This window comes from Sciurus vulgaris (assembly GCF_902686455.1).
Source record: "Sciurus vulgaris genome assembly, chromosome: 4".
In the NCBI taxonomy this organism is placed as follows: Eukaryota; Metazoa; Chordata; class Mammalia; order Rodentia; family Sciuridae; genus Sciurus; species Sciurus vulgaris.
Genome location: NC_136464.1, coordinates 72,664,747 through 72,688,957, shown reverse-complemented (window position 1 = coordinate 72,688,957; position 24,211 = coordinate 72,664,747). Strand labels below are relative to the sequence as shown.

The following is a 24,211-nucleotide window of genomic DNA, read 5'->3' as shown; positions in this document are numbered from 1 at the left end:
CTAAAGACTGGGAAGGGTTATCAGATAACAAGAGTGACTTGTTCAGTTATTAAAGATGGGAGATTCTCCTTAAAATGATGGGATTCTTACTAAAACTGGGCTAGACAGGCAGAAGATAGGAAATGTTCACTTGCAAAAAAATATCAGAGGCACTTAAGTGGTTTGGGCAAGAAGAGAGTCTCTGTTAAGATCTAAGAATTCAAATATTCCAAATAGTATAAACACAAAAATGTTCACAACTTGAGACTTATCAAGTCTCGTCAAGTTCAGAAAGACAAAAAGAATATTCTGAAAGCATCTTGAATAAAGGTGAATTTTATAAGCAGAAACAGTATATGATTTGCAGCCAAGTCCTTACCACAAACAAGGTGGACTAGGAGGCATAGGCATAACATATTCACAGTTCAGAAGAAAAAACAAACCCAACCAATATCTCTTGTCAACCAGTATACTATATCCAGTAAAACTATCCTTTGAATAGAGGAAAAATGAAGACAAAAGATATTTGTAATTTATCATATCAGTAAAATACAGGAGAGGATCACATAATAATTTTATAAAAAAAAAAAAACAAACAGAAAAATCAGTAACAGAACCCAATGTTCATTTTGTGATAAAAATTCGCAACCAGCTAGGAATAGAAGGGAACTTTTTCAACTTTATAAAAAGCATCTATGAGCAGGTTTACAGCTAGCATTACACTTAACAGTGAAAGACTGAGTACTTTTTCTCTAAGATCAGGAATAAGAAAAGTATGCTCTCATCAGCTTTATTCAACATTATACTGGATGTTCTAGTCAGAACAATGAAAGTCATAGAGGAACAAATGAAAGGCACAAAACTGAAAGGAACAAGTAAATCTATCATCCTTTACAGAAGACATGTTCATCTATGAAAAATATTAAGAAATCTACAAGAAATTGTTAGAACTATTCATAAGATTAACCAAAATCTATTTTATTCTATATATTTACAGTGAATAGTCCAAAAGTAAATTAATTCCATTCATAGTAGAATCAAAAGTGATAAAATATCTAGGGATAACATTAATAAAAAAATTAGTGTAAGATTTGTATATTCAAATATGCAACATTGCTGATAAAAACTAAAAGTTATATTGAAAGACACTGGTTTTCATTAAATGAAAGAATCAATAATGTTGAGATGCAAATTCCTCATAATTGATTGGGTTATAGTTTCTGTGTAACCTTATCAAAATTCCATCAGGTTTTTTGAAGAAATTATCAAATTGTCCCAAAAATGCATGTAGAATCTAAGAGACAGAGGACAGTCATAGTGTTTTTAGGAAAGATGATGAGAAAGAACATAAACTACCTATGAAAAATGGTGGAATGAGACAGACATCACCCTATGTACATGTATGATTACACGACGAATGGTATCAATCTACATCGTGCACAACCATAGAAATGAAAAGAGGTACCCCATTTGTGTACAATGACTCAAAATGCAGTCTGTAAACATTTTTTTAAAAATAATTAATAAAAAAATATACTATAAACCTACAAGTGACTAGTGTACCATGGTTATGGAATTAGGTAGACATATAGATTAATAAAACAAAAGTCCAGAAATAACCTTTACATTTATAGCTTTTGGATTTAAAAAAAAAAAAAGTTGCAAAGGTAATTCTATATGGAAAAGCCAACTTTTGTAATAAATACTTTTGGGACAATTGTGCACAAAAATAATTAAAAATATAAATGAACTGAGACTTTTAACATATAGTACATACAAATTAACTCAAACTGGTTAATTGACATAAAGGTGAAATCTATAACTATGAAACCAGCAGAATATAAAACATGAAGAATTTTTTAAAACTTATGTTGGCAACGGTTTCAAAAATGCACAAATGTAAGAAAAAGATGAATCAAACTTCATCAAAATTAAAATGTTTTCTCTTCCAAAATACTAAAATGGAGGTAGCTAGAAAATAGAGAAAAATCATACATCTGATAAAGGACTTGTATTCATAATACATACAAAACACTTTTAAGTCAATACGAAGAAAATAAACAATTTTTTTAAATGGGCAAAGGATTTGAACAGATATTTCAACAAAGAATATAGATGACTAATAAGCACCTGAAAGTGTTTTAATGTCATTAGTTCTTAGGAAAATGAAAATTAAAGCATGAGATACTACCAAGCACCTGCTATAGTAGATTTAATAAGAAATTGAAAATACTAAGTGCCAGTGAGTGTATGATAAAAATGTAAAATGGTATAATGGCTTTGAAACGTAATCTGGTAGTTTCTTAAAATACTTAAACATATGGTAGGGTTCAAGTTCAGCAGCAGAGCACTTGCCTAGCATGCACAAGATCTGGGTTTGATGCTCAGCACTTAGAGAGAGAGAGAGAGAGAGAGAGAGAGAGAGAGGAGAAAAAGAAAAAAAAACCTTCAGCAAATATGCTTACAATAAAACCTAGCAAGTCTACTCCTAGGTATCTATACATAAAGACATATGATCATTAAATGCTGTATTTGTCAAATTATCACACTGTTCCTCATAAATATAAATAATTAAAATAATAATTAAAAATGTCTATAAGGAGATTCCAATGGAATATTCTTAGCCGTATTATTTATACTCTCCAAAACTAGAAACAACCTAAATATCTAACAGTTGGTGAACAGATAAACAAACTGTGGTAGTTTCATATCATGGAATATTATTTCATAATTCAAAGAAACACAATGTAGGATTGGTTCATGGTACAGAATATAGATTAGCCATATAAACATTATGCTATGTAAAAGAAGGCATACCAAAAAAAAAAAAAAAAAAAAGAAAGAAAAGAAAGAAAAGAAAAAAGAAAATTACATACTCTATGTGTTATGGTTTGTATCTTAAATATCTCCCAAAGGCATATACACTAAGTGCTTGATCACCAGTTTATGGCACTGTTGGGAGATGGAAGAACCTTTAGGAAGTGGTGTCTAGTGGAAGGAAGTTAAGTCACTGGAGGGGTGCCCTTAGGGAGGCTATTAGGATCTCAGCCCATTCTCTCTTTATTTTTGCTTCCCATTTGCCTTGAGGTGAGCAGAGAGTGTACTGACACATGGTCTTTCCCATGATGTTCTGCCTCATTGCAAGCCCAAAGGCAACAGAGTCAAGTAGACAGAAACTTTGAAACTTGGAGCCAACATAAATTTTTCTACTTTTTAAATTCATTTTCTTAGAAATTTGGCACAAGGCAGAAAGCTGACTAATATAATATGATTCTATATTTTTAAATTTGTAGCCAAGACAAAGTTTTAACCACAGAAGTGACTACTTAAGAGCTATAGATAGTATTGCATGCAAGTGGGAATGAGCAAACATTTTACAATGATGAAATGAAATGTATGGACCTATGTTGTAATCGTTGTATATCTGTCTAAACTTACTAAAAGTCATAGATGAATTTTAGGACATATAAATTATAATTGAGGAAGGCTCTCAAAAATTACAAAGAAAATTTTCCTCACACATGATGTGCTTTGCTTTTCTCTGGCATTAATAGGAAGACTTTCAGGCAAACTATTCATGTTATTTCATTATTTGTTTCATTTTTCTCCTTTATTCTTCCTTTCCTAAGTACTTTCAAAATTCAGTTCAAGGATTATTTGTTTAAATATTTCTCTTTTAAACTTTTATATCTTGCTCTACTTCTCTCCATTCTAGGAATTGACTATCAGCTTCACACTACTTGACAAATTTTTAAACTTAGATATTTTTCCTGGGAATGGAAAATGGTAATGGTTGGCAAGCAAGAAGCAGCAATTCCACAGGTAGAAAACAGAATAAAATCAACAACTATACCCTTGAAGACTGGATTTGTTAAGAATAGTGACAAATAACAAACAGGGTGGAAAAATGTGGAATATGGAATAGGCAACACATAAACAGGGACTCCAAGAAAATGTCTTCATATTTTCCTGTGAGAAAACATTGCAGATCAAAAGCATAACCTTTCTAGCTGTTCCTTTCATATGCAGCATCAAGTCATGGCCAATGGTGGAAACGTGCCCAGATTTGACTTTCGAATAAATGAAGGTACAAGACATACCTGAGAGTTCTGAGATCATTTGTCAACAGTATGTCCCTTGATGAAGTGCCAGAATATTAGGTTCACATGTGTCATTTTGATCTTTTTTGCTTATTATTTTCCTGTTATTATACTTGAAGTCTTAAGAGAAATACTAGTTTGACCTTAGCTAATATTCTATGGCAGTCAGCTATAGCTTGCATATACATACATATGTTTCAGAATGACATCACTTAAATATTGTCACCAATGCCCCAGTACCATAACTCTCTTAACTCACCAGACGTGGTGGAGGGTGGGATTGAATATAAACAGATATTCAGAAAACTAGAAACAGGCCCAAGAAGGTGCATAGTGAAGTACATAATGATCTCATATCACAGATGATTTGCTTCTGGAAATTCACTAGGAATCTCTATGGGAAGTCTTTGGCACATTCAGGATGAACTTCACCCAGAAGTTGAATACACCCAAAAGTACAAGTTTTTAAGAGACACAATACTTTTGTGTATACAAAGCATACTTAAATTACTTTCATACCAAATGTACTTGGTGATGGTAATCTTGTGACAGCTCACCAACCCTGGAACTAAAGAGCTAAGAGAAATCTGAAGACTTGTGAACTGGAGTTAGTTGGTTAAACCCACTTAAATTTAACCCAAATTAAAAAGAAAAATAGGGAATAATATTCTTCAGTAAGCTGGCATTACTCAAGAATGACCAATATAATATGATGTATTTAAAAGTTTGCAGGTGGTTCCATTGGAGAATCAAGTCCGGAAGGAACACATGTGGAAACTATGGCCAGTTTAAATTATAACAAGATGTCATTTGTAAGTATGGTTGCTCTCAGTGTTCTCTCACAGGCATAGTTCTATTAATTAGAAAACAAAATTATTTGTCCAATTGTGCAGCTCAGTGATAGAATGCTTGCCTAGTCTCTGTGAGGCCCTGAGTTCAATTTCCAATATTACACAAGCAAAGCAACCAAAAGAAAACAAACTAATCTTCTCCATGGTACCTCTGGTGAGGTTTGGACAGATTAATAATGCTTGCTGTGTTTTCTAAGAGACAAATGGTTGGTATACTGTAATGATACTCCAATGTTTTGGCTAGTGAACATTTTTACCGAGGGTCTGGTCAGAATTGTCTGATTGATTGTTGCTAATGACTACTCTGGTAGGGGAAAATGTATGATATCTGTGAAAAAGCTGATTTGATGGGAAAATTGAGAAAACATGATAATATTAAGTGAAGTATTTAGTGCTTAACAAACTCTCTGCCTCAACTTTATGTTGTAATAAAGGTTTTTAAAATTTACTTATGCATTTAGATAAAAATAAAACTTGAGTAGATATTGATCCCTAAGCAAGAAAGGTTATTTAGAAAGGCACCTAAAACTCTTAAACAAGGTCATATCTGTGGAGACAGACTCACCAGAAAAATATTTTAACTTATATTCAGAATGCTTATGTTCACGGTTAAATGTCTCTATCAAAGATTATTGAAATTTATAAGTAATAGAAGATAAAGGAATTAAACAATTTTCAAATGCTAAAGGAATAAAAGAAAATTTAGGAAAAATTATGATTAATCTGATTTGTATAGGGAATTTCATTTCCTTACTGGACAAAATATATTCTGGGGATTGCCAGTGTTAAAAATATATAGGAAAGGGGCAACACATTCTGAGTTCTTATGACTTAAACGACATAAAATGTGATATCTAGAGGTGACAAGATGTTCACTGTTATTGCTGTAAAATTATTTATTGCCTGTCTTGTATCCTTACATACAGGTGAATAAACTTGAAGCTGGGTAAGCCCTGTCAAGGATCTCAAGGTTGACAGTCATAGTCAAGGCTGAACCAAATACTACTCTTGCTGGTTAAGCAAATTGAAATTTGGAGATTTATTTCTTTCAAGATTTATTCTCTGTGGCCTTAATGTAAACAATCAATGCTTTAAAATGTATAACAGACAACTGATTAACTCTCTTCTGTTCAGCATATTATAGAATTATTCAGGATGATGGGCACCTTTGTAGAGTAGGTGGTTGGCAATTTTTTCTCAAATATATAATTCAGAAAGAGTTATAGACACTAGTAACAATAACATCATAATTAGTTTCTTATGAGCCATCAGAAAGGGTTTTACTGGAGACAAATCTCTCATCTAAATGTTCTTCTTCAAAGAAAGATAAGAATAAAGCAAGGAATCTTTATTTCTAATATTGTCTGAGAATTTGGAGGACTTGCTTCTTTGGCAACTTGATAATCATTTTGTAGAGCTTCATCTATTCTCATTACTTAGATTCTGAGATTGGAAATGGGGGCTTAAGTACTCCAATGCTATTGTACTCTGTGATGTTCAACTTCCACTCTCGTTATATCAGTTTAGGATTTCCTCAAAGTTGTTTCCATCTATCCCTAGCTCATGAGCCTTAATACATCTATTTTAGGACCTGGTTCTAAATACTTCTTAAGAAATCTCATTTTAATTACAATGGCCAAGTCTAAACTACTTTGTAATGCAGGATATTCCTTAAATTACTTGGTATACTGATTCATTAATAAAGATTTTAATTTGTTCCAGATTATGAACTCTGAAAAATGCAGAGCACAAGATATAAACAGAATAATTTCTGTCAAACACATGATCGGAAAGGTGACAGGGAAGAAAAGAATCTTTAACATAAGTGCTATTATATAAGAAAAAAGTGACATTATAAACATACAGAAAAGCTTTCAAAACAAGTGGTATCAAGAATAAACCAACACATATTTGACTTTGTAAAAGGAAAGTATATTTTACATGACTCAGATTCCCTCTCTCCAATGGCAGCCAAACTCATATCTTTAATGTCTCATCTCATTAAATTATCATGCCTTTTTCATATTATTTTATCCTAATGATAGCATACATTCTTCACCTTCCTGATTACTAAATGCCCTGATAGGTTCACAAAGTTCTAATTAGCAATGAAGCCCTGTCAAGAATTCAAGTCCTAACATATCATCCTCTCTGACTCACTTTTTGATGAACTCACAGTATTTTCCATCAAGTTTTACAAATCAAGAATGGTTTGTCCAAAGACACACCTAGGAAAGAAAACTTCAAACTAACTTTTGCACTAAGTAGAAAAAATACATACGAAGGAGGTAACATATTCTGAGTTCAAATGATTTAGAGGACATAAAATATTAATAAAATACTGACAAATCACATTCAAAAACACATTAAGAAAATAGCATACCATGAATCAACAAATGCAATTTACCACATAAAATAGAGACATCAACAACACACAAATGATTATCTCAAAAGATGCAGAAAAACAATTTGAGAAAGTCCACTATCCACTCATTTAAAAACACTAGAAAAATGAGGAATAGAAGGAAGTTACCTTGACATTGCTAAAGCTGTAAAAACAAACCCAAGACCAACACCATGCTGAATGGAACAAAAAAGAAAACATCTTCTCTAAAAACAGGAACAAGACATGGATGACTACTTTACCACTCCTATTCAATATAGTCTTTAAAACTGTGACAGAAGCAAAAAGAGAAGAAAATGGATACAAAAAGGAAAAGAGAAGCTCGTATTATCTCTGTTGACAACATAATTCTATATTTAGGAGAACCAAAAGACTTCTAGAGCTCATAAATGAATTCTGAAAAGTAGCAGGATATGAGATCAACACCAATAAATCAATTGCATTCCTATACTTCAAGGAAGGGCATGCTCAAAAAAAAAATTAGGAAAATTAGCCATTTACAATAACCTCAAGAAAATACTTGGAAATAAATCTAACAAAGGAGGTAAAAGACCTCTACAAAAGAAAACCACCTACAAGACATTGAAGAAAGAAATTGAGAACATCTTAGAAGAAGGAAATATCTCCCATATTCTTGGATAGGCAGAATTAATATTGTCAAAATGGCCATTCTGGAGGGTTTCAAGATGGTGGACTAGAGGGTGAATGCATTTCATGTCGCTCCAGGACTCAGGATTCAAGAAGAGGAGGTATTGAGAGACTTGGGACAAGATCAGAGCCACCGGGTGAGTCTCTCCCACTTGGGAAGGCTACCCAGACAGGGCAGTAGTCCTGGAATGCAGGAAACTTTGTGGAGTACAGTAGCCCAACAAGACTCCTCCGCTGGAGCTGTGAACCCAGAAAACCAGGAGCATTGTAGAGGAGGGACCACGCTCAGCAAGAGGCTTTGGAGCAGAGCGAGGGTCCCAGGACCAGTGGTAGGACAGGACCACAGGCAGCTTCGAGGAGGGACCGCCAGCAAGATGCTTGGGTGTAGGTTGAGGCTCCCCAGCCCAGGCTGTAGTTTGGCACCCCAGGGAACATCGCAGAGGAGGGCTTCCCAGCACAGGGGGTAGTTCTGGACTGAATGAAACCTCTCAGAGGAGAGCTGCCCAGCGAGACATCCCCTCTGGGTGAGACTTCCCCGCCCCGCAAGGCTTTCCCACCAGGGCAGTAGAACGAGAGACACAGGCCCAGATCAGCCACGCCCCAGCCTGCAGTCTAGTCCCCTTTTTGACTGACCATCAGTTAACAAGTGGAGGCACCTCTGACCACTAGCAGGGAAAAGACCTCACCTGAAGGCCACCACCCCTAGAGGGACAGCTTCCTTGTGGAGCACAACATTATCAAATTCCTCCAAGACTTCAGGATACTGAAGGCTAGGAGGTGGGTTATTGGAAATCTATAGGGACACTATAAGTCAATAGAGGAAATCTGCAATATCTCAGAGTTTCACTACTAAAGGGGTAAGATACCTGAGCAATATGAGAAAACAAGGGAAGAAAATGTCCCAAACAAACCTAGATTCTACATCAATAAAATCCAATGACAGCATGGCAGAAAAAATGTCAGAAAGGGAGTTCAGAATGTACATAATTAAAATGATCAGAGAAGCAAAGGATGAGATGAAAAAGCAAAAGCAGGCTTTGAATGGTCGCACCAATCAACAGTTAAAAGAACAAATGCAGGAAGCAAAAGATCATTTCAATAAAGAGTTAGACATACTGAAAACAAAAAACAAACAAAAAAAAAAACAGAAATCCTTGAAATCAAAGAAACAATAAACCAAATTAAGAACTCCATAGAAAGCATAACCAATAGGATAGAACTCCTGGAATACAGAACCTCAGACAATGATCACAAAATATTTAATCTTACAACAAAGTTGACCAGAAAAGATGGGAAGAAATCATGAACACAACCTACAAGAATTATGGGATATCATGAAAAGGCCAAATTTAAGAATTAGTGGGATTGAAGAAGGCTTAGAGAAACAAACCAAAGGAATGAACAATCTATTCAATGAAATAATATCAGAAAATTTCCCAAATCTGAAGAATGAAATGGAAAATCAAGTACAAGAGGCTTATAGGACTCCAAATATACAAAATTACAACAGACCCACACCAAGGCACATTATTATGAAAATACCTAACATACAAAATAAAGACAGAATTTTAAAGGCTGCAAGAGAAAAGAATCAAATTTCATTCAGGGGGAAACCAATAAGAATAGCAGTAGATTTTTCAATCCAGACCCTAAAAGCTAGAAGGGCCTGAAACAACATTTACAAAGCCCTGAAAGAAAACAGATGCCAACCAAGAATCTTATACCCAGCAAAACTTACCTTCAAATTTGATGATGAAATAAAATCCTTCCATGATAAACAAAAGCTAAAGGAATTTACAAAAAGAAAGCCAGCATTACAGAACATCTCAGCAAAATATTCCATGAGGAAGAGATGAAAAACAACAATGTAAATCAGCAAAGGGAGGAACTACATTAAAGGAATAGCCAAATAAAGGAAAAACCAAGTCTTGTCAAAAAACAAAAAAGAGCCAAATGACTGGGAATAAAAATCATATTTCAATAATAGCTGTGAGTGTTAATGGCCTTAACTCATCAATCAAAAGACATAGATTGGCAGATTGTATTAAAAAGAAAGATCTAACAATATCCTGTCTGCAAAGACTCATCTCATGGACAGAGATACCCACAGACTAAAGGTGAAAAGATGGGAAAAAACATACCATGCACATGGACACAGCAAAAAAGCCGTAGTATCCATCCTCATATCAGATAATGTGGACTTCAAGCCAAAACTAGTCAGAAGGGATAAAGAAGGACATTACATACTGCTTAAGGAAAGCATAAATCAGCAAGACATAACAATCGTAAATACCTATGCCCTAAACAAATTCTTCTCAATTCCAGGAATCAAACAGAACAAAACACAATAATACTCGGTGACTTTAACACATCTCTCTCCCCACTGGACAGATCTTCCAAACAAAAATTGAACAAAGAAACCATAGATATTAATAACACAATCAATAATTTAGAATTAACAGACATTTATAGAATATACCATCCAACAAAGTGCAAATACACTTTCTTCTCAGCAGCACATGGATCCTTCTCTAAAATATACCATATATTATGCTACAAATCTACTGTTAGCAAATACAAGAAGGTAGAGATACTATCTTGTATTCTATCAGATCATAATGGATTGAAATTAGAAATAAATGACAGAATAAAAAACAGAAACTACTCCAACACCTGAAGATAAATAATATGCTATTAAATGATGAATGGATAACAGACGACATCAGGAGGGAAATTAAAAAATTCTTAGAGGTAAACAAGAACAAAGATGCATTATATCAAAATCTCTGGGACACTATGAAAGCAGTTCTTAGAGGAAAATTTATTTCATGGACTGCATTCAATAAAAGAAGAAAAATCGGCAAATAAACAACCTAACATTATAGTTCAAAGCCCAAGCAAAAGAAGAACAGAGCAACACCAAAACTAGTAGAAGAAAGAAAATAGTTAAAATCATAGCCGAAATCAACGAAATTGAAACAAAAGAAACAATTGAAAAAATTGACAAAATAAAAAGTTGGGTCTTTGAAAAAATAAACAAAATTGATAAACACTTAGCCACACTAACAAAAAAGGAGAGGAAAAACAAGAATTTCTAAAATTCAGAATGAACAAGGAAATATCACAACAGACATGACTGAAATTCAAAACATAATTAGAAACTATTTTGAAAACCTATATGCCAACAAAAAGAAAATCTTGATGACATCAAGAGGTTTTTAGAGATATATGAATTACCTAAACTGAACCAGGAGGACATACACAATATAAATAGATCAATTTCAAGTAATGAAATAGAAGAAGTCATGAAAAGCCTACCAATAAAGAAAAGTCCGGGACCCGATAGGTTCTCAGCTGAGTTCTACCAAACCTTTAAAGAAGAGCTCATTCCAATACTTCTCAAAGTATTCCATGAAATAGAAGAGGAGGAACCCTCCCAAACTCATTCTATGAAGCCAATATCACACTGATACCTAAACCAGACAGAGACTCATCAAGGAAAGAAAATTTCACACCAATATCCTTAATGAACATCAACACAAAAATTCTCAACAAAATTTTAGCAAATCGCATACAAAAATATATTAAAAAGATAGTGCACCAGGATCAAGTGAGTTTTATCCCAAGGATGCAAGATTGGTTCAACATATGGACATCAATAAATGTAATTCACCATATCAATAGACCTAAAGTGAAGAATCACATGATTATTGTGATAGATGCAGAAAAAACATTTGATAAAATACAGCATCCCTTCATGCTCAAAACACTAGAAAAAATAGGGATAGTGGGAACATTCCTTAATATTGTAAAGGCCATCTATGCTAAGCCCATGGCCAATATCATTCTAAATGGTGAAGAACTGAAAGCATTCCCCCTAAAAACTGGAACAAGGCAGGGATGCCCTCTTTCACCACTTCTATTCAACATTGTCCTTGAAACACTAGCCAGAGCAATTAGACAGACCAAATAAATTAAAGGGATATGAATAGGAAGAGAAGAACTCAAATTATCCCTATTTGCTGATGACATGATTATATATTTAGAGGAACCTGGAAATACCACCAGAAAACTTTCAGAACTCATAAATGAATTTAGTAAAGTGGTAGGATATAAGATCAATGCTCATAAATCTAATGCATTTTTATACATAAGTGATGAATCTTCAGAAAGAGAAGTTAGGAAAACTACTCCATTCACAATAGCTTCAAAAAAAAAAAATACTTGGGAATCAATCTAACAAAAGTGCTGAAAGACCTCTACAATGAGAACTACAGAACACTAAAGAAAGAAATTAGAGAAAACCTTAGAAGATGGAAAGATCTCCCATGTTCTTGGACGGGCAGAATTAATATTGTCAAAATGGCCATACTACCAAAAGTTCTATACAGATTCAATGCAATTCCAATTAAAATCCCAATGATGGACCTTACAGAAATAGAGAAAGGAATCATAAAATTCATCTGGAAGAATAAGAAACCCAGAATAGCTAAAGCAATCTTTAGCAGGAAGAGCAAAGCAGGGGGTATCACAACACCAGACCTTCAACTATACTACAAAGCATTAGTAAGAAAAACGGCATGGTATTGGTACCAAAATAGACAGGTAGATTAATGGTATAGAATAGAGGACACAGAAACAAATCCAAATAAATACAATTTTCTCATACTAGACAAAGGGGCCAAAAATATGCAATGGAGAAAAGATAGCCTCTTCAACAAATGGTGCTGGGAAAACTGGAAATCCATATGCAGTAGAATGAAAATAAACCCCTATCTCTCACTGTGCACAAAAATCAACTCAGAATGGATCAAGGACCTTGAAATCAGACCAGAAACCCTGCATCTTATAGACGAAAAAGTAGGTCCAAATCTTCAACATGTCAGCTTCGGATCAGACTTCCTTAACATGATTCCCATAAAACAAGAAATAAAAGCAAGAATCAATAACTGGGATAGGTTCAAACTAAAAATCTTTCTCTCAGCAAAGGATACTATCAGCAATTGGAAGAGAGAGCCCACAGAGTGGGAGAAAATCTTTGCCATGCATACTTCGGATAGAGCACTAATCTCCAGAATCTATAAAGAACTCAAAAAACTCTACACCAAGAATACAAATAATCCAATCAACAAATGGGCTAAGGAAATGAACAGACACTTCACAGAAGAAGATCTATAAGCAATCAAGAGATACATGAAAAAATGTTCAACATCTCTTAATAAGAGAAATGCAAATCAAAACTACCCTAAAATTCCATCTCACTGCAATTAGAATGGCGATTATCAAGAATACAAGCAGCAATAGTTGTTGGCGAGGACGTGGGGAAAAGGTATACTCATACATTGCTGGCGGCGACGAAAATTAGTGTAGCCACTCTAGAAAGCAGTGTGGAGATTCCTTAGAAAACTTGGAATGGAACCATCATTTGTCCCAGCTATCCCACACCTTGGCCTATACCCAAAGGACTTAAAATCAGCATACTACAGTGATGCAGCCACGTCAATGTTCATAGCTGCTCAATTCCCAACAGCCAGATTGTGGAACCAACCTAGATGCCCTTCAGCAGATGAATGGATAAAGAAACTGTGGTATGTATATATATAATGGAATATTACTCAGCCATAAAGAATAATAAAATTGTGACATTTGCAGGTAAATGGATGAAATTGGTGAATATCATGTTGAGATAAGCCAATCTCAAAAAAATAAAGGACCAATGATCTCGCTGATAAGCAAATGATGACACATAATGGGGGGTGGGAGGGAGGCAAGAATGAAGGAAGGAGGGACTGTATAGAGGGAAAAGAGGGGTGGGAGGGGTGGAGGGAAGGAAAAAACAAGAGAATGAATTAAGCACCATTGCCCTATATAAATGTATGATTACACAAATGGTATGCCTCTACTTCATGTACACACAAAGTAACAAGATGTATCCCATTTGTTTAGAATAAAATAATTTTTTTAAAAAATGGGAGGGGATTAGCACTGCCTTCATGCTGTGATGGAAAGAGGATTATAGGTTTTAGAAGTAAACGAAACTGAATTTCATTTGCTGTACAATTCAGGGCAACTTGACACTATTAAGTCTTATTTTTCTCGGTAGTAAAATGTTTCCAGCTCCCTGATGACATAAAAAAATGACCATTCTACCAAAAGAATGAAAAATTCAATTCAATTCTCATCAAAATACCAATGACATTCTTCACAGAAGTAGGAAAAAAAATAGTTGTACAATTAATTTGGAAAAATAAGAGACACAGAATAACCAAAGAAATCCTGAGCAAGAAGGTCAACTCTGTAGGCATCACAATACTGGACCTGAAAGTATACCAGAGTTATAGTAAGAAAACAAAACAAACAACAACAACAAAAAAACATTGTATTGACATCAAAACCAACATGAAGATCAATGGGATAGAGTAGAACCAAATCTACATAGATGTAGTCATCTGGTAGTTGATAAAGTGGCCAAAAATATACATTGGAGAAATGACAGCCTTTTATACAAATGCTGTTGGTTAAAACTAGATATTCATATGTGAAAGAATTAAACTTGATCCCTTCTCTCACTTCACACAAAAAGCAACTTAAAGTGGATCAAAGACCTAGGTATTAGAATTAAAAAATCTATAAAAACTAGAAGAAAATGTTGGCCCAACTCTTTAGCATGTTGGGACAGGCACTAACTTCCTTAACAAGACTCCTAAAACACAAGAAGTGAAATCATTAATCTGAATTGTAAGTAATTTTCCATTACTCATACAGAAATCCCTAATATTTATTTTACCTATATCCTTGAGCTTCTTTATCTATTGGTTCATTGAAAGTGTTGTACAAGATGTTGTGTGTACAACAGTGATGAGAAAAAGACAGAAGATAAGAAATTGACCTAGAGTTTACTTCAACAGAGCTTATAATTTGATGGAGTAAGAATTTTAAAAGTATAATTAGAAAATTTAAAATATGCTATGAAGGAAAAATCAGCATATTCTCCGATGATAAGGGGGTATAATTTAGAAAGAGCAGTTATGGAAGAATTACATGAGGAAGTGACATTTAACCTGAAGCCTAAAGAAGGAAAGCAGATTGAGAGTCACAGTGGAAACATGAAAATGAGCAAGGGGAAGGCAAATGATAAGTTATGAAATGGACAGTAATCGGGGAACTGGCCACGCAGGATACACACTACCAACTTTATTCCAATAGCAATCACAGGATAGTGCATTGGAATTATTTTATGTGACCTTAAATTTAAAATAGTCCTCTCAGTACTAAATGGAGATGAAGAAAGGAGACATAAATAAGAAGCAAAGAAGGGTATTGCAGTGGTACAGATAAGAGTTGATGTTGACAATAGGAAGCGAAACAAATAAATGTGCTCAGTAAATAAAGGAGGAAAAATAGGGAGGATGTCATAATAGATCGGGAAGCAGTGATAAATGGGAATGTGTCAGGAATAATAATTTTCCAATCTGAATAATAATTTTTAATAATTATTTGAATAATAATTTTTCAATCTGATTTATTAGATGGGGAATGCCATTCATTTGAACAAAACATAAATGTAAGAATATTTCAAATTCAATTAAAGTCTATAGATGAATGAATAATCTGTTTAAGTAAAAATTATAGTTTTGTCTTTTTTTTTTTCTTTAGGGCAAATGGTCTGAAATAAGAAATTGTATGTACTTCAGTAAAATTAAACTTTAACATATCAAAAATAAATTGAATTTATTTACAAATAAAAATATATCTACATTTTTGTTGATCAAAAAATTTGCTTTTAGTCTACCTAGTTTGCTAAAATACTAAACTTTACCAAGACTTCAAATAAACATTCTATCAAATTTTAATTATCACACATACACACACACACACATACATACACTAGAGAAACAATTTCATTAAATCATTTCCTGAAATAAATTGACAAAGTTTATTAAATGATTACATAGTTTTGTCTAATCTTCTTTAGAATCATGGAAATCATAAAAATAACCTTAATATATATTTTAAAATGTTACATTCATGTGTCCTCTACAAAGTACTAAATATGACACAAAGAGATATTCACAGATAAGATAGCAAGGAATATGGATAATCATGAATACTTCACATAGCTAATGAGAATGGTACAATAAAAATGAGGTGACATATATACAAGATGTCACTTCTAATGTGAACATGTGACACTAGTTTTTATATGTAGTTATTTAATACTTACAGTAGCCTTAATAGATTAGATTAATTATATTCTTAATATTACCAGGTCAGTTTAAAGATAAGAGAACACAGGGCACCCTATAAATATATATAATTTTTGTTTTTCTGTATAAGGCAAATAATGCATTTAAATTTTAAATGAAGAGCATATTAAACTGTTTGTCCAAATCATGTTGATAGGGGACAGACAGGTGTGAGAACATGAGGTGAAGGGACTAATTCTATGACACAGGCCCACTGTGCTGATCCACACATGCTTTCTTTCTTAAAAATAGTAATTTACTGTGACTTTCTTTGGCTTAAGTTGACGAGATTTATTACATTCCTTAGCAAATAACCAGTTGCCTGCAGGAGAAATGCAGACCTGAAATAATTCCATTAAGAAAACAAGGTACCATGATAGAAGAACTTTTGTGACTCTTTCATAGACTAGGTCGGAGAACTCAGGAAAACAAGGATAATTCCTCCTGATTACAAAATTTGTAAGAATAGATTCCAATTAGAATTGCTCAGCATGGGCCAGAGTCACCTAAAGTGGTCATGGCAGGGCTGACTTGTAAGTTTGATATCATCCTGTTGTCAGTCAAAAGTCAGGAGGTTGACCTAGTTGGAATTCTCTGAAAACTTCCCTAGAGCCCCAATAAAACTGAAGGGCAGAAGAAGCACACTCTCTGTCCTCTCTGAGAGGCCCCACCCTCTTGTGAGAGTGTCCCTTTTCCTCTATCCCATCCTTCCTAATAAATTCAACTCTGAGTGACAGGTCTGATATCTCCCTAAGATGATCACAAGAAGCAGAATTGAAAGGGATGTCCCCTGCACTGCCTCAGTTTTCCGAAAGGCCCCAGACCTGTAACACTGTGAGAGTGCAAAGGACAAAAGCAGACACAATGAGCAAGTCTGGTTCCTAATTCTATTGTCTTTATATTGAATTCAACGTAAGTTTCAACATTTATAAACTTTGGAAGTCTGGACCAATTATCATCATATTCCCTCAAATTTTTCTAAAAAACTAGATTGTGAACAAAAAATACTTTCAAAGTATTTCTGGCTTTAATAATGATTAATGATATATCATAATAAGGAAAAATGTATCATACTTATAATTTAAAATATTTATCCATAATAAAAGCAGTAAGATGTAGCTTGCCTGAAGCTGTGAAATTAGAGAACATTTGAATAAAGTTATATGAGGCAAAACTTTCTGATAGAGAAAATTCTATCTTAAATCAAGGAGAACACATTTCTATAATGAGGTTCTTTCTAAACTGAATGAAGTTGCATTGTGGTGATTAAATTCATTGATATTAGGTGGATCCCTACTATATACAATTTTGCAATTTTATATGCTATATACTATTTTATATATTATATACTATTTTGCAAGAGGTCTTTAATAACTCCTGTCCTAAAGAGTTTATGGGTCAGTGGAAAACATATTGGTAAGTAAATTAAATCAAGGGTCAGATGTTTTTTGTTTTTCATTAGCAGAAGCTAGATTAAAATCAAGAGGGAAAAGGAGAAGGTGGGGTTGAATTCCATGAAAATAGAAAAGGATTATTGGAGTAGAGGAAGGGAATTGAGGAGAAGGGAGGAGAGACAGGAAGTGGAAATACTGTACAGTGAAACTGACCAAATTATCCTATGATATATATGAATATACCGCAGTGAGTTTTATCTTTATGTATATCTATAATGCACTAATTTATATATATATATATATATATATATATATATATATATATATATATATATAAATAGAAGAAAAACTAGCAGAGTAGAGGAAAGGGAATAGAGGAATGAAGGGAGGAAGGAAAAGGAAAGTAATGGGAACTGCATTGGAACAAATTATATTCTAGGCTTGCAAAATTATGTCAACATGAACTCCAAAATTATGTACAACTATAATGCACTAATTTAAAAAGAGGATTTATTGCTCAGTAAGATAAAAGGGTATGTGAAAATAATTCAATAAAATATATAAGATATACAGTTGGAAGCTAGATATGTGGAAGCAAGGTGGAAACAATGAGAGCAATTTCTTAGAATATGAAAGGCTTATTACAGAATTAACAATTTAACTATGTCTTAAAGAATAAAAAATTACAGTAAAACTTGGATAGGACATTAAAACATGAAAAAGAAGGAAAGGAAGAAGAAGGAAATATATTCCATTCCAAAACAAAACAAAATCCTATATGCTCTTAAGGTCAATAACATGAAGAAGTACAGCAGGAGCTGAAAAAACCATTTTTTTGACTATGCTTGGCTGATGTTTCTTGGCTATATGTGTGGAGTTTTGACCATAGCTGTAGCAGAATTTCCAGGAGGATGAGGATCTGGTCTGACTCAGTTTCAGAATAATCATTGGGAGTGATGCAATGGAGAATCTTCTGAAATAACCTTGACACCTAGCAAAGTCTCCTGTACCATTATAATTTATGACAGTAATAGGCATGTAAAAGGAAAATATGGTGTATATACAAAATGACAAAACACTTTCAAAGACAGTTTGGCAGCTTATTATGAAACTAAATGGTCAAACTATCAAAAGTGCTATTTAGATTCAATGCGATTCTCATCAAAATTCCAATGATGCTTTCCACAGAAATAAAATATTCAGTCATGAATTCATTTGAAATATTAAAGATTCAGAATAGTTAAAGCAATCCTTAGCAAGAAAGGCAAAGTGGAAAGCACCACAATACCAGAACTTAAATTATACTACAGAGCTCTAACAACAAAAATAGCATGATACTGGCATCAAAATAAGCATGAAAACCAAAGGAATAAAATAGAAGACAGACACAAACCCATATTGATACAGTTATCTGAAACTAGACAAAGGTGCCAAAAACATGTTGGAAAAAGACAGCCTTTTAAACAAATGATGCTGGGAAAAATCAAATCCATATGTAGTAGGGTAGAATTCAACCCCTATTACTTACCCTGCAGAAAATTCAACTCAAAGTGGATCAAAGACCTAAGAATTAGATCAGAAACCTTGCAACTGCTAGGAGAAAATGTCACTCTAACATTACAACATGTCAGCTCAGGAACTGACTTTTTTACCAAAACTCATAAAGCACATGATATAAAATCCAAAATAAATAAGATGGCTCAAAATTAAAAAGTTTCTTCACAGCAAAGGAAATAATTAGGAGCATGAAGAGGGAGCCTACAGAATGGGAAAAAAATCTTTGCACCTGTTTCTTAGATAGGACATTAATATCCAGGATATACAAAAAACTCAAAAAATTTAACATCAAAAAACAAATGATCCAGTTAATAAGTGGTCAAAGAAAATAAACAGATACTTTTCAAAAGAAGAAATACAATTGGTCAACAAATATATAAAAAATGTTCAACATCTCTAGCAATTAAATAAATATAAATTATAACTATGCTGAGATTTCATCTCACTCCAGTCAGAATGGGAATTATCAAGAATATAAGTAAAAATAGAGAATTTAAGGGCAAGAGTACACTCATATATTGTTTTTAGGACTGCAAATTGGTGTAAATACTCTGGAAAATAGTATGAAGAATCCTCAAAGAAACTTGGAATAAAACCACCACGTGACCTGGTATATATCCAAAAGATTTAAAATCAGCATACTGCAGTGATGCATCAATGTTTATAATATCTCAATTCACAAGAGTTATGCTCTGGAGTCAACCTAGGTGCCCTTCAACAGAAGAATGGATAAGGAAATTGTGATATATATATATATATATATATATATTTCTTGCTATTATATATATATATATTTATATATATATATATATATACATACATACAATGAAGTATTAGTCATTAAGAAGAATGACTTTAGGGCATTTGTCAGTAAATGGATGGATTGAAGACTATCATGCTAAGTGAAATAAGTCAATCCCCAAAAAACCAGAGGTCAAATGTTTTTCTGATATGTGGAAGCTAACCCACAATAAGGAGGCGGGGGGGGTGGGGGAGAATAGTTTAGGGGATTAGACAAAGGGGAATGAAGGGAAGGGAGGAGGAATGGGATAGGGAAGAACAGTAGAATGAGTTGGGCCTAGTATTCCTATATACACATATACATAGAGCACGGCGAATCTCACCATTGTGTACATCCACAAGACATTAATTTTTTAAAAAAATATAAGTAGCAGAAAGCTCAGTAGAGTAGAGAATAAGGGGTGGGATGAAGGGAGGGAAGGGGAGGTACTGGGGTGTGATTTAGAACAAATTATATTCCATGCCTTTTTCATTATATAAAAATAAATTTTATTGTTATGTATAACTAAAAATAACCAATAAATAATTAAAAACAAACACTAAACATGATCTCACCATATGATTCAGAAATTACACTCCTTGGTATTTACAGAAGGGAATTGATAATATTACTTCACAAAAACTGCATGAGAAATTTATATCAGGTTTATTCATAACTGACAAAATCTGGAAGTTACAAAGGTGCTCTTTAGTAAGACAATTAATAAACAATCTGTGATATAGCTAGACAATTGCATTTTATTCGGCATTAAAAGAAATAGGTTATCAGGCCATGAAAAGACATGCAGAAAGCTTCAATGCATATTGTAAAGTGAAAGAACTCAATCTGCAAAGGTTACCTGCTGTATCTTGTTCTGGAAAGGCAAAACTATACAGATACTAAAAAATTCAGTTGTTGTCAAGAAGTAGGGAGGGGTGCTGAAAAAGGAGTGAACAGGATTTGTAGGGTAGTGCAGTGCAACTACTTTGTATGATACTATATGTTATGTGGACCTCATAATGCAGTAGTTAAAACAGAGATTGTAAAATACCAAGAGTAAATCCTAATGTAAACTGCAGAGTTTGGATGATTAAAAAATATCAATGTAAGCTCATCAATTGTTTCAAATAAACCACTCTGGTAGAGGGTGCTAATAACTGAGAAGGTAGAGAATGTATCAGAAAACTCTGTACCTTCCATCACTTTTGTCTTTTATAAACAAAGTCAAAGAAAATGATGACAGACAAATATATTTTGAAGTAGAAACCTCAGGTGGGAAGGAAAGGAGATGCAGCTGAAGGATATACACATATGTAGTAGTAGACAGGTAGAATGGCAGTCTAAGATCTAATGTACAATATGAGCACTTTAACGCAATTGTACTGTCTTAGGGGTAAAAGAAGATAGAAATAGCATCAACTGAACAATAATCAGAAGGTATTCAGTAGGTGAGGTATGCAAACACAGTGACATCTCCTAAGGACTAGAAGGGTACTTCATAATATAATTACCACCAAAGAGGGCCAGACGTGCAAGGTTGAGTCTTGGTGTTTATTACAAGAAAGATAATGAATTTGTTCACTTCCCTTGGGGTATGTACAGTGTGACCTGTTTGACAAGACCCCATATGGTCAAGTCCAACAGACACCTGTGTTGTCAGCTCAATGCTCAGGAGAGAGGTTACCACAGGGAATTTCACTTATGTTACTTTGAGAGACATGAGTATATGTGAAGGTGCTGACTGAATGTAGACAAACGAGAAAACTAGAGGTAGTTTTTAAAGGAAGGTTAACATTTAAAATATGAGAACTGAACACCAGCAATAACATCCCTCGGCCTGCAGAGTTATAGGATGAGAACCAAGGAAGTTTTATATAAATATGTGAATCCACATAAATTACAAATAGATTAAGGATTGAGAAATACTTTTGAGTTTGATATTTATAGACAGACCTAATAAGATATATGATTTTATATGAAGTTAGAGGTGTGATGTGAGTAAAATTCAGATTAGATAGACACAGCAAAAGAGACAGACAAAAAAGAGACAGTTATAGATATATTCGCACTTGGATTGATTGATAAATTTAGATAATTTTGTCATCGAGATGAAGAATCAGCAGGTAGTTGCATTCCAGAGTTTCCTCTGGGAGAAATGTTTATAGCAAGTCTAATAATCCAATTACAGTTTCAGTTATGGAAGTAAAGATGCTGCTTTAAGACAATATTAATCTTAATTTCAGTTCATCACACATATAATCAGAATCACTTTGGTTCTTTTCACAATAATCAAGCATAAGGGATATACATAATCTCAGTGGTATAATCTGTAGCTTACAGTTTTCAACAAGGACCTGGTTAAATATTTGTGACTAATCTATCTACTTCCTATGGGCAATGATAGCTTTCTCATAGTAAGAATATAGTAAAGAATTTAGTATCAGGTCAAAATAATCTCATGGCTATGTTGAGAATGACATTACAATAATTAAAATGTGTTATCCTGCCCTCTTTTTTCTGTAGAGTGCTCATTATCACCTTCATTTCTAATATTGTCACTCTTTTTGATTTAAGATTATTAACCAAAAAGAAAACTGGTTGATCTTCTTTGGGGTCGGTGGGGTCAATGAGCAGGAGGGGGTGTAGCATAGCAAACAATGTCATGACCCTAAAAGGGCTTTTGCCAATTTCTAAACCATTTTGCTTTGTTTTAATTTTTTCTCTCAATGGGAAATCCATTTCCTTTTATTTCTGGGCTCCTGGAGGATGATTGATAGCCAAACATTCATTTACCACATACCAGGAATAACATTAGAAATACTAATTATAAAGCTTTATTTCTTGGCTTTTAAATAATTTTTTAAAATTTCAGGCATATAGACACAAACAACAATTTATCTTCATATCTGCATAATTCAGGGAAATATACAAAATATAAATCTTTAAATGCAAAGCAAGATCTGTTTTATAAAGTGATACATAAGGGAAATTAACTTTTGTAGCTTTCAAATGCCAGTAATAAGCTTTTGATCCTTAAGGCAAACATTTTTGAGATACAGTTCCACCACATAATTAGGATCGTTTTCTTAGTTACATTTTCCAGTTCCCTGCTGGCTGTTTTTTTTTCTATAAACTTACTTTTATTTCCAATTATATCATTATGGAGAAGAGGATCAGGTCTAATTAAATAAGAACATGAAAATAATTGTTATTCCTTTATCTGTATAAATTGAAATTTTGCTACCTAAGAGTGTTCCATTGAAGAAAAATGTAGCTCACTTAGTCAATCAATAGACCAGAAATAAAAGCTAGTACATTTATAAATTCTTGCTCATTCACTCATTTCTTGATGTATATTGGCCTTCCTTTCTTTCATTTTCAAATAAAGATTTATTAATCATCTATTACATAAGTCATCTGATATATGAGAGGAAGTGTGGATACAGTTGCTATGGATGTAAAAATAAACAAATTACAACCCTGCTCTTAAAATAAATGAGTAAAACAGTTAAATTATTTCAAATCAAATATAAACAGGTCACATAACTGCTTACATCTAATAATGACTTTATTTTACTTTTCAGTCCATATAGAATTATATATGTATACTTTTATTTTAAAAGTGAGCCATAATTTAAATTCATTTAAACTTAAGCCATGTAAGTCTGAAATTCATTCTTATTTCTTAAGTGACTTCCTAATACATTGTGTGATGTCCATGGAAATAACTGTTTTGTGCATATTCATACATTATATGGGTAGTTACCTGTATGACACTGTCCCCTGGGCGCATGTCTGTATAAACATAGACATTATAGGATATTTCTGGGAAGGTTGGAGTGTTGTCATTTGCATCCATCACTTGAATATTGACAATAACTGGCTCACTTTCTTGTACACCATCAAATGCTGTTATCTTTAGGGGAAGAAAAATACACTTAATAGAGAAGTCATGCAAATACAAATAGTAAAGAATCCACTCTTACAACTTAATGAGTTTTTAATAAATGATTTACGATTTTAAAAGGGTTCTAAGATGTTTTGTTAAAGAAAGGAAATAATAAAAATACAATAGTATATGTATTCAATAGTGTTTAATGTACTAAAAAGCAATTATTAAGGATTCTGTTTTACTTTTAATGCATTCCACTCCAAGCACTTTTTAAATAACAGGATATACAAAATATCTTAGAGGCTTAAAGTGGATCAATAACATTACTGATTTTTAATAACTAAATACAAAGTAATCCT

General features: G+C 33.3%; 1 protein-coding gene across 1 annotated transcript in view; it reads right to left on the bottom strand.

Moving 5' to 3' along the window:
* Positions 1–24,211, bottom strand: part of PCDH15 (protocadherin related 15) — a gene marked incomplete at its 3' end in the record, with an annotated part of 922,351 nt that overhangs the window by 271,766 nt on the left and 626,374 nt on the right. Inside the window, exon 13 of the mRNA XM_079136109.1 lies at positions 23,727–23,876. Coding sequence (XP_078992235.1) covers positions 23,727–23,876 — 150 coding nt within the window. The remainder of the gene's footprint in view (positions 1–23,726; positions 23,877–24,211) is intronic.